General features: G+C 35.6%; 1 protein-coding gene across 3 annotated transcripts in view; it reads right to left on the minus strand.

Moving 5' to 3' along the window:
• Positions 1 to 13,321, minus strand: part of LOC139963696 (WD repeat-containing protein 89-like) — a 104,975-nt gene that overhangs the window by 64,464 nt on the left and 27,190 nt on the right. For all 3 annotated transcript variants that reach the window (XM_071964749.1, XM_071964769.1, XM_071964759.1), the window contains exon 7: positions 8,088 to 8,151. In XM_071964749.1, coding sequence (XP_071820850.1) covers positions 8,088 to 8,151 — 64 coding nt within the window. The remainder of the gene's footprint in view (positions 1 to 8,087; positions 8,152 to 13,321) is intronic.

Genomic DNA, 13,321 nt, shown 5'->3' on the forward strand with positions numbered 1-13,321 from the left:
CTCCCCACCCTTACAAGAAAAAAGTATTTAGGTGGTAATTTTGTCCCACAAGCAGTATTAAAATAAACAACTCTTTAGTAGGATAATATATCCAGGGAGCATTGGCTAGGTACAGCAGGCCTTAGTTTGTACTTTTTCTGTATAAGCAATATTTCTCTGAAGAGTTTACCCATCTGTTGCATTAATGAAGTAAATTTGCAGTGTTTTGCTTCATTTAACAATCAAGTGTATGTGCTTGCAATTTTACTTGTCGCAAATGCATCGCCATAGATTGACTGAGATTTTTACCATAAAACTTAACTTGCAAACACTGAATTCCTACTTATCTGAAATCACAGTATGTGTGTCAACTTACAAGTTTATCATATTATGTCTCTCTGTATACTTGTCAACACTTGACATTTCATCTCTCTGTTTATATTTTGTAGGAGTTATCATTGGACAAAGAAGTAAAAGCTGATGATAAAACAAATGGAAACGAACCATTCCCGCTGTAATATACTCTACAATCTCTCAATAAAGATGCTCGTCAAAATCTCATCACAGTCAATCCATGAAACTAGCAATGAGATGGCATGTTTCATGAATTGTGACAGCAGCCATTCTTGGTGACAGTAGTCATTCTTTGTGACAGCAGCCATGCTTTTGGATATGAATGACATTTGATGGCATGCTCGCCTTGCAGATTAATTCTGTCAAAGCTAACAATATCTGCAGTTATCTACTGCATTTGTTTGGGAGATCATTTAAATCTTATGTTAAAAGAACTAGTTAATACAAAGAATCTTAGAGAGATCCATTGGTCTCATTCCAATCTTTCTACAGCTCACCCGTTATCAGATATTAAGATATCAAATATTCCTGTTCATTTCTATGAGTGTGTGGTGCAAAAAGTCTGTATTGCTACATATCCAGATGGCCGAAGTTCATAATTTAGGCAGGGATAGCCCCTCCCCCACCCCCCCCAAATAAAAACCATTAAGTGGGATGCAAGAGTGCATATCTCTCAGACTACTAGTTAACAGATCCGAACAAAATACCACCATAGTTTCCTTCTCTTTTTTTTTTTTTTAAACATTACCCACACTGCATCGAGCAGTAACACCTTAAACCATGCTGACATTAAGAATTAAAGTCCAATTAGGGTGGAATCCCATGTTTGCATCTATCAAAGGACAATCCTTGCTTTGGGGCAGACTAACAAATCCTTGGTGAATACTTCTTTTTCGGGAAGCGCTCCTCGCCCGTAGAACGAGTTTGTCGTAATAACCAGATTCTCGATACTTTTAAGACGTTCTAACTTATCAGATTAGTAATCCATGTAGCGACAATTTTGAAGACGTTTCTGACAGTGAATGTACTTTTTGCAAACATGAGAAAATCTTGTTTTAGCTCATGGTACTAAGCCCCCAAGGAAATAGAGAGGTTATTACTATTCACGTAAAGGTGCTATCATTTCAGACAGAATTCTCTTTCATGGTGAATCCACAGCATAAATATATATAGTATTATGGTCACTCAGCCATCATGAGAGACACAGGTTTCCAGTTTTTAGCTGTAAAGATGTTGTTTTTGACGAAATTATAAAAAAAAATGGCCATTTCTATAAATTATGCATGAAGTAATACCATATGGTGCATTAGTGTCTGGGCAACAAAATGTGTAGTAATGAAGAAAGAAAAACACTTTTACCAAACTGCTTATCTACTGCAAAAAGGCCTGTGCAGGTAAATATGTATACCGTAGGTTTGAGGACCCGACTTTTCAATATCCAAGTAAGATTTTCTGATAAAGAACAAGATTCTGCTAGAATGGAAACTTCAGGCCCTCTAACAGCTATATATTTAGCATTGAGCAGAATAATTAAATATAAAACAGCTGACGCTCATTTGACGAAAATGTTTTGGAAGTGAGTCTCAGCAGTTTTTGCAAACATTAAGAAGCACACCATACAAGCAGCTTTGAGCAATATCCGTGTAATTCCGGCTTTTTTTTATATGCAAGACAGTTTTCTTGATTTGTCTATCAGAAGGCTATGATTTCTTTCATTTAGACATTTGGCAACTTAGGCTGACTGAAAATGACTGGTTAATTTGTACCTTGCTAATTGTCCATTTCATTTCAATTTGAATGCAATTTATATATCTATACAAATTAAACTCCCAAGGAATGTGATCTCTCCAATGGCTAGGAAATATGCCATCTGAATCAATTGAGCATAAATATAGCCCCATATTCTCTTTGCAATGCAACCAATTAGCTTAACTGTGCTGTAGATATGGTAGAGAAGTGCAGGTATTGTGAGGAGACATATAATGAGTGAAGTAATGTTATTAATGAACTATCTAATAGTATACTACATTTGATAACATGCCTAATCTGCATTAATAATACAGTGGGCAGTTAGTGAGTAACTGATAGCTCCAAGAACAGTGAAACAGAGAAACCTACAAATATCTCTGTAACTTTTGAAGGGAACATTTTGGACGTTTGTTTACTAACAATTCATTTCCAACTTTCCACAGTCAATTTGTTGAGGAAACTTTTAACATTTAAATCATCCCGATTGACAAGATCCAACTATTCAAAACCTTGACAGCCCTGTATATTCAATTCATAGGAGCATAATGGACGTGTTTCATCTTTCGTAGTCATGTTTCTGTTCTGTAGTTTAAGAACGCTCTTTCCTTTGCAAACAAAGAAGTCCAGAGCTGTCAGTGAAGTACCCATCTACATTTCTCGGAGAGTCAATGAAGTAGGCTGCACATGGCAGATTGTTTCTTCTACATCGCTCTCTTCCACCTGAGATATTTGGATGGTTTCGTGTAAAGCAAAACTTACCTAGAGGCTTCTTCAAAGTTAAACCTGAACTAGTATGATTTCCATTCCAATAATTTTGAAGAAAACAACTACAAGTTTCCCAGGAAGCTGAACAAGGCGACAGACTACAAGAAGAGTTTCCTCAAAATACTTATACAACTGTACCCTAAGGCTGCAAATCTTTGTGTTTCCTACACAAAACAATGGACGATGAGGGGGAGGGGGGGAGGGGAATTACAAGCATAACAAATGATTGTTTTCATCAATTTACCCAAGAGGAAGAAGAATAACTATGACAGAGAGAGGGTTTGTAGTGACATTCAAAGTAGCTGGTTGTTTTGTGAGAAGAAGTTCATCTAAACGTATTTCACTGCCGCCAAAGTCACATAAATAACTTGTTTGATATGCTGTATCAACCCAATGAAGTATTTTCTTTCTGCTAAAGATGGTGCACTCATGCGGTAACAAACCTATAACCAATCAATGACAACATGAAACACTTTGTCCCAATTCTTGTTCGTAGAGTAGGCTGGGGGAGGTATACAAGTTCTAAAAATGAAAATGATGCTGCTTTTTGATTGGACACTTTACAAAGTTTCTCAAGTTTTAACCATACTTATAAAATTCAAAGCTATTAGAATACAGCACCCACCTACTTTAGAAGACCTTTGTTTTCTTCTTACAACATATGTACGGTATTAGTTTAACAATGTCATACAGGGTGTAATCTACTAGACATGCCTACAAACATTTTTATAGGTCACTCTCTTTTGCAATGTATGTCATGAAGGTATTAATTAATATATACTTGTTCCATATATGTTTGTTGTGAGAAACAAATAAATGAAATCAATCAATCAATCATTGTTTTCGATCATGCGGATGGGGATATGAACGGAGTTCCAAAGCTTCGGCCCAGACAAGGCGAAGGATCTAGTACCACATATGGTGAGTAACCGTGGTACAAAAAGTAACATTGTGACATTAATGACACAAAAAATAACAATATTACATTTTCTGCACAAGAGTAGTATTTGTGTAGGGAGATGATCAGGGCTACTTTCTACTATTTTTGGTTTCACACAGTCTGTTTTGAGAGAACTCAGAATTTAAACGGTATCGTGCGTTGCGTCAATGATGAGCTCTGTAGGGCTTTTGTGGTTTGAAATTTACATGAGTAAATACTGCCAAAAAAGAAAATACAATTTAGTAACACAGCTCCGTCTTAACGTTGCTTACTCACAACATGGTCTCTCATGATTTATCTGAGGTTTATTCTCCAAATTAAACACCTAAATTCTGTGAACTTTTCTTTTTCTATATTTTTTCCCTGCAGCCATGCCAAACTAACAATTGTTCCAACAAAGTAGAAGATAGATTTCAAAATATTCTGCTTTTGGTGAAATGTTTGAAGACCATTAAGTAATATAAAGAAGTATTATTAATGCAACGGTTATAAAAAGCCTTAAAAATGATGCCTCGTGTTAACCCAAAATTTGGTAATATACCGCTTTAAGGTATTATAACTTTGTAATAAACTTTCGAACCCCAATGCATATAATACGGCTGGTTGGATTTTATGACACATTAATGTAGATTACATTACCAGTGATGGATTAAGTTGTTCAGCCTGATGCAATAATTTTGAGGCAAAGAGACAAAGCCGCCCAACTATACCCACTGAGATGATTATGAAAGCAATGCGTCTTACATTATACTAACAAGTAAAGGAATAGTACAAAGTGTTTCAAATGCAGCTGGTATGAATTTCATATCAATCCATCAATGTGTTTTCCTTCGGAACAGTGCCAATAAGAAGCATTGAGGACAGTTTTATAAAGAGCTCTCGTTACACAGCGAATAATTTCAGCAAAATGATATGCAAAATGTTATACAAAAATGGCGATACAAACACAAAGATGTATACATCAGTTTTTCGTATACAGGAACCTTAGTACTTTATAACAGTGACAGAATCTAGAACCTGCTCGATAAAACTTCACTACTAAATTATACCCTGCCACATTAAGGGTCGAGTATTTCCGTCACTCGGATGTTGAAAGACATTATTCGGAAATATAAATATGCAGTTGGACACTTGGGGCACTTGAATCGATTTAAGATCATTTCATGCCTTTAAAAGTGGTGAGGAATTTCCGACTCGCAGACCGAAACTATAGAAGCTGTCCTAGGTACATAGATATATGGTGACTGTACCTCATGAACATAATACCAGGTAGATGCCACGAATGGCCAACTTGTCTGAAAGTTATCCTGAGAGTTTTAACTTGGACAAGGTAAGATAGAACATCTCAAAAATGTGTCTATAATAGTACCACATTATGGGTGATTTTTATGCCTCGTTACTGAAACGTGATGCATCATACACCTAGAGAGAACCGGTGGTGCAGAATGACTGACTGATTGAACCATCACATAAGGAAGAGGAAGAATTAATGATCGTTGTGGTATTAAGCAGGTGAAATGGACACAGGGGAAGAAATTGATGCTCGGTTTATAATACTGGATAAAGAGGAGGGATATCATGTCCAAATACTAGAATAAAGTCATGAAAAGTATCCTTTCTTAATTATCATTCCAGTTCATTCAAGTTCCAGTTCATATGGTAAAACAAGAGTGCTAAGATTGTGGGGAGACAGGTAAGCGAGGAACGAAGTAAAATAATCAGTATCATGAAATAGAGGGGAAAAAAAGATAGAGAAAGGAAACCGGGTGACATGTAATCAGCATTAAGAGACTGACCGAGTCAGGCCAGATCTCGTTTACAAAACGGGGAAATATTGTCTCTCTGAAATCATGCAGCCACCCCTACTCTGGCCTCCCACCCACACCCTCACCTCCACCCCTACTCTCGCCTCCACCCATATCCTCGCCTCCACCCATACCCTCGCCTCCACCCCTACTCTTGCCTCCACCCCTACTCTCGCCTCCACCCATACCCTCGCCTCCACCCCTACAGTCGCCACCACCCATACCCTCGCCTCCACCCATACCCCCACCTCCACCCATACCCCCACCTCCACCCATACCCCCACCTCCACCCATACCCCCACCTCCACCCATACCACGGTGAATTGAAAGAACTTCCTCCTTTTCTCTACTCAACCTACCAAGAATTGTCTGGACAATTAATTTTATTCTATTTACATACATGGATATAGAACTAAGTTTGTATCAAGATTCAACCTTACCCCTTAAAATTCAGTTAATTTCAACATAAATATGATACTGTCATGAAAGATTCTACAAAACAGGATCGTCAAAACAAGACATTGGCTGTCTCCTAATAGGGGTCAACTTTCTTCTTTTATTTCTAGCAAAACTTCTATAGTAATATGCAAAATGAAAAAAGAACCCAAAATATAATAAAAACATAAAACATAACATTAAATAAAATTTTAAAAAAGAGCAAAATTCAGTTTACGAGTAACTGAACATTCTTTCACTCATATTAAACGGGAAATAGAAACGGGAGAGATCTGACTTGAGATTTATAAGAATCAGTACCTACTGTATGCCAAACTCTGCAACTCTGGGATCAAGTTTTCATCCTACACACCTCTACCACTTCAAAAGAAACATATATATATGTATATATATATCCATCTAAATTATCTGTCAACTTGTATCTGCATTGCCTCAAAATCAGATACAAATTATAAAACTGGAAAAAGGAGGTATTCTTGGAGAAAGATTTCATTTGTTCAGAACATGAGCCGAAAATTTCAGACTCCCCCGAGAACATTACGCTTGCCAAAAGGAGAGTTTCAACAGATATCGATTGTGAAGTACGGGGACTTCATTCAAAAGTCCGATGATGAATTTTCTTTTTAACAAAAGTGGAAATCTTGAGTTGCCAGGAGTGAAAGCTTAATGCTGGCTGAACTTGACAGATAGAGAGAGAGAATGAGGCAATAAATGCCACAAAATAAACACTAGAAGGATACAATCGGTGTTTGACAAATAAAAATAGCCATCCTAAGATATAAATGTTTATATTTCAAGTTTAATGCCATGTCCTCTGGTAGACTAAACATTCTTCAATGTTAATCTAGCTGAAGGAGTAAAGAGGTATGTGTCATATTGCACTCCAAGCAAATAACAATCAGGGATATCTTCAGTTCTTTACATCAATAAAGCATTCCCCCAGGTCAGGGAGGTTTTCCTTCCAATGTTGTAACTGTTTAGTTGTTACTAGTTCTTATGGTCTGTAATCTATATTTACATCAGCTTTTGAAGTAGCTTTTTGGAGATTAAACTGTTAAGCAGTTCAATGCTAGTCTATTATAGCAACAACAAAAAACATAACACAGTAACACAGTATTGTTTACAGTCAAGTTTTGGTAGAAAAGTAGCAAAGTTTGAACTTTGCTATGAAAAGTGTTCTGCCAATGAAACGTTGAGGGTTGAATCAAATTCATGTAAAGTTTCCCACTCAAGTACATTCATTTGTTTAAACTCTAGCTTGTATTCAAAATAGAAATAAACAAACACAATATCATTTATTTGCTTGCTCTGTTCAAATTAGTAATGACAGATCTAAGTTTCACTCCAGAATATACAACTGTGAATTTCCAAACTGGATATCTTTGTTTTATAGCAGAGGTATATACAGTAGGCCTAGCATATTAGAAATCTGGCAGATCTACAAAATGGGCATTATCCTTGAAAGCCTAAATTAACAGATAATTGCACTGTGTTTTGGCCACACGTCAACAAACTACATTGCTTCCTGTACGGGAACAATTCAATTACCTGTAAAATACTTGAGGGTCTCCAGAGAATAAAAGTAATTAAACACAAGCAGTTATATAACAAGAGTTATAGTATAGGGGATGGGGATGAGGGTGGGGGTGAGGGGGGTGAGGGTGGGGGTATCGGGAGGAGACAAAGGTACAGTACAACCTCACAAACTTGAGGAGGTATGTATAAAAATTTATGCGTCAAAGAATGAATCAATCAAAGCAACAGATGAACAGACTACTTTGGACATATATACACACATGACAATTGGCATGTGTATATATCCTTATTTGAGTCTTTTAGAAATTTACACTGATGCTTGATGACAGACGTTGGCCCGGTTTTTTTTTTTTTTTTCCACTATTTTTCTGTTGATCATGTTGATTAATTACAAGGAATAATTCTTGTCCTTAATTACAAGGAAAATAAAGTAGAACAAAAACATTAGCACTGCAATGCAAGAAAGAAAAAGAGGGAGGGAACAATTTATATGAAAATCTTACCTGCGTTATGTCATCTGAATGTGACTCCTTATAGGCCCCTAAGAGATTGGTGGAACGAACATCCCTGTTTAAAATGAGACAAAGAAAAATATAAATAGCAAAAATATGGAGGACACATAGGAAAAGGAAAGAAAAAAGTCATATATAAAAACCTTAAAACGCTTCAGTTTGCATTTTAAATGTATTCCAATGAATCAATGAAGTAGTTTTTGTGTCAAACTAAGACTATTAATTTGTGCAGATTATCATTACTGTATGACTTTCCCTATAACGATATATACTGTACAGAGATGTTGGATTTTCTGCTTTGAATATGGAGTGTATTTCGAGAGGATAAAAATCTATGAAACTTGTTGACAGAGAAAACTAAAGAGGACACCAACTCAACCATCAGCTTTGGCTTATAAGAAAGTGATCTGTGTGAAGAAAACAACTTCTCCCTCCTCCCCCCTCCCTCCTCCCCCTCCCATACATACAGGAAACACATTGTTCCATTGGGGAGATATGATAGTTTAAGTCTGTGATATCATAGTTTAAGTTTGTGATATCATAGTGCCACTATTCATATTTTTAAGGTAGAACGCTAACAGTGTTGGCATAGAAACCAATGCCATCATCATTAGGGCATGTTATGAGGTTCACTATTTCAGAGTCAGCATTTGCATGTCCCACGTCGTCGTCCATGACAATATTAAATAAACGTTATTAACAAAGAAAATATGAAAAAAAAATTGAAGCACATGTTGTCTGGAGGATATCATATTTCCCACATTTTTGTGGGAAGAAACAATATATCTGTGATAATCTCGCAAATGGAATAAGATATGTCTCAAATGGGGGGGGGGGGGGGGATTCGTTCATGACAGTTATTTCCATCACATATACTAATAATCATGATGTATGAGTCTGTGTCTCCTTACTGCTTATAGGCTTCAGATGAAACTAAACACCCACCTGATACTGAGTAAAAAAACAGTCCCCAAGGGAAACAAAGCTAAACTGCAAAAGCCATGAAACTTTACAAGTCACATCATTCTTACATAGAAATTATAAAGAAATGAATAATTGATGATCACAAACAGTTTGCATGACTGGAAAAAAAATGTCCAACACATCATTATAATAATAATGTCTCCATGGTAACAGGTACAACAATATCAAGGTGATATCATTTATTTGTTCAATCATTTATTTATTCAAATTATTTTGACATCAACTTTAAGTAATTTTCTAAAACAAGATGTAATTAAAAAGGACCACATTCTATTGAGCATGTGTCTTACCACTCGACAATTTTTGTATTAATGAATGAATTAATGTATTCATCAATTATTAATTAATACATTCACTAATTAATAAATTAAATTATTAATGAATGAATTAATATGAAGACAAAGGGAAAAGAGAACTGTACTGCCTGAACGAAGAACTGAACATCTGAGACTACACCACTATTAGATTGTGTTACCTCCACTCCATTTATTTTTTCCCCTCCAGTTATCGTTTTCATCTTTTCTATACAGAACAGTTGTCTCAAATTAAATAAATATTGTGTCCTTAATTTTTACACAAAGAAGATGACATAACATAAATATTTTCCCTACTTTTCTATACCGAGCAGTCCAATAAAATATAATGTCTGTCCTTCTCTGTACCATACAGCTAACATAATATAAGTAAATGTCCTCCTCTTTGCAAGGATGACACGTTGAAAAATATGAACGTTCGCAAATTATGCTTTATTAACTATAGTTATCATTTCAAGTAAAGCAAGGACAGTTTAACAATATACAGTATGTATGTTCATAAAAATGACTTGTTGACAAATTGCAGTGTTGATGAAAAGCAAGGATCTTTGTAAGCAACATGAACAGTTCAACAATACAGCCATGCAGTCATGAACATATATGAAGTGTATGTCATTGCCATTGCATATTCATGTTGGATGATTCAAGTTCTGTCTAGCTGCCTTTTTATCTTTTCTTTTTTTCAAAATCATCTGAAAACTTTGTTTTCCTTTTACCGCAATAATGTTGTCACCAAATGCCCATACTGACATCATGACAAATTTTAAAAGAAGGATCTATAAATATTGGTGATCTACTCAAGGAGTATGTAGAGTCACGTTCACTATAGTGGCTGTTGAAAAGGTTGAAGGGCTTCTTGTTTCAACACTTCTAGTCTTCACACATAATCTTAAAGAAACTCTATAAAAAGAATGAAATTCAAGTTAAACAATGTCAGCATGCTGCTCCACGTCACCGTGTTTTCTGTTCAGTACTAGAGACTAAACTTCTCACATTGGGATAGATGAGGGACATGAAAGCCGTTTGAAAGGACATTATTATTGGGAGTAGATCGGTTACTACTATGCTGCATGGCGTGTCCAAATGTTGGACCTGTTTGTCTTGGTAACACTCCAAAGGTCTGAGGTTGACCCCAGAAATGCAATATCCACATCATGCCAAACCAATCTATCCATCCAACCATCCATCCATTCATTTTTCTTTTTTGTGTAATTGCCTGAGCAACAAAAATTGGAGAATTTGTAATAATTTATTTATCACTTCCAATTTTTTCTTTTAAATGAAACTTGACTATTTTAGCTACTAATGTACATTGGTGTGGGATATTTTAGTATCTGATCAAATCGAGAAGAGAATCAATAATAACTCAGACCCTTGCTTTAAAGGTAAAGTATGCTATAGCAGGGGGGAAAACAATAACAGATGTTTGATGGGGATGGTATGAACAAACACAAATGTATCACAATGTAAATATATTAATAACCATAGCCCCAATCTTAAAGGTATAGTATATATACTAAACACTGGTAAACAGAAAGAAAGCAACACCAGCTCCTTCTTGGGAATGATATGAAGAAACACAAATGTATCCCAAGGTAACACTTAATAGCCATAGCTCCAATCTTAAAAAGGTATGAAGTATACTAAAACGTTAAGAAAGCAACAACAGCTCCTTCATGGGAATGATTCAAAGAAACACAAATATATCACAAGGTAACATTTAATAGCCATAGCCCCAATCATAAAGGTATAAAGTATACTAGAACGTTAAGAAAGCAACAACAGCTCCTTCATGGGGATGATATGAAGAAACACAAATGTATCCCAAGGTAACATTTAATAGCCATAGCCCCAATCTTAAAGGTATAAAGTATACTAGAACGTTAAGAAAGCAACAACAGCTCCTTCATGGGGATGATATGAAGAAACACAAATGTATCCCAAGGTAACATTTAATAGCCATAGCCCCAATCTTAAAGGTATAAAAGTATACTAGAACGTTAAGAAAGCAACAACAGCTCCTTCATGGGGATGATATGATGAAACACAAATGTATCACAAGATAAACATATTAATACTGTAACTGAAGCCCCTATCTAAATGTATAGTATGCTACAGTGTACAACATAAATCAACCACCAAACTCAACAATGTTAATTTTCATTAATAGGAAATTGGTCAACAAACAATATGTCATTTTAATACTCATAGCCATCACCTTAAAGTTACAGTACTTACAATAAAGTGATAGAACCAAACTATAGAAACTTCACAGGAAACTCATCGTATACTATACATACACGCTTCTTTAACACAAAATTAGCATTATGATGGATGAACATGGCTTCATCAAGGCGACTGTCGAGTCAATTTTGTCCAAGGCGTCTACCAACCGACGAAAGACAATTTATAAACATGATACAACGAGAGGGAACATGACAAGAGAAAAAGAAAACTGTAATGTTTCTTGGTTGACATAAAAACTAAAAAACAGGGTTTTGTTTATGATCTGAATTGATCATGTAAATAGAATTGATGAAGAAATTGAATAGTGTTCAGTGAGGCATAAAAATGCGCATATTTAATGAATTCAGACTCTCGAATCAAGTATCGTTTCTGTGATGTTTCTGTAAATAATGTATGTGTGCGATCCAAAGATAACGTTGACACTGATGGCAGATATGGTTATGACAATCTTTTAAAATAAAGGCCTAATAATATCCTGTAATATTAGCCAAACATCACAACTACACAGAACATTTGGCTTGACATAAAAAATCCAGGTAATCCCGTAAGCCAAAGCAGTGCACAAAAATGAACGTTTCTTGTGGCGACAAATATCGCAGTTCACAAGAGTTGTAAGAGGATGTTTCTATAATGGGAGAATGCTTTTCTAGAGTTGGTTGCAGTCAAGAAGAGAGTGAAGTTGGGGTCTAAGGAAGCATTTTGAAAATATGGTTTTGATCAATTTCTATACAGAATTTGCATGCTCAAAATCCAATAACATTTAAGTAGCCAGTTCTAACATGGCAATAGTAGCACTAGAAGTCTAACAGCCTGCCGTATTCTGGCCTTTTGACTAATATTTGCACATAAGAATTATTAATTTTATCCCCATAGAACGAAGACGGCTAACACAGTCCCAGTTGCATTGGCGATGTGAAGTGTATTGTCAAGCAAATATACTGTAGAACATGTATTAGGTTTAGCAACATTTATGTCACAACAGATGTCAAGGGTACTGACGTAGATTATGAATAACGCACTTCCAAACGGTAGGAGGTATACCTCCACCATGACAACTTGTCAACAACTGGAAAACGAGTTAATAAAGCTGTGTTCGGATTGCTAAGTTTTGTCCTGCTTTCCCCTTTAATAAACTGGGTATCCCTTGGTCTAATTAATTAAGAGAGCTAATAATAACCATTTTAACTATATCAATAAATTCTGCAATGGCCTTCAACTCTGCTTGTTTATTGTTGTTTATGTCTAAGAAGTTTGCATCAATTCTTCTTATTGCCATTTGTAGGAAATATAAAATGAACAGATATCAATACTAGGTAATAATATTTCTGTCAGCTACACTGTATATTGCCATTTCTATGTATTATAAAGGAACAGATATCATTACTAGCAGGGTTGTAGCTAGGATTTTGCAGGTGGCGGTTGAATTTTCTGGAGTGGTGGTAGCCTGCGAATTCTGCGTCCTGGGTGAGGGGTATAAGGGTGTTTATTGATATATATATATATATATATATATATTTATAGGTTAATGAAAACAACCAGCTACTAAATTGGAACATTTAATATCTATGAACTCTGGGAAGCTTTGTGGTACATGTGCAAAACTGATCCTCATTCTAAAAGACTCTTAAAGAATACTGTAGCAAAACTGTGGCGAAAAAAATGGAATAATTTTGCTGATAA

The sequence above is a fragment of the Apostichopus japonicus genome, chromosome 3 (genome assembly GCF_037975245.1).
Source record: "Apostichopus japonicus isolate 1M-3 chromosome 3, ASM3797524v1, whole genome shotgun sequence".
NCBI classification, from domain to species: domain Eukaryota; kingdom Metazoa; phylum Echinodermata; class Holothuroidea; order Aspidochirotida; family Stichopodidae; genus Apostichopus; species Apostichopus japonicus.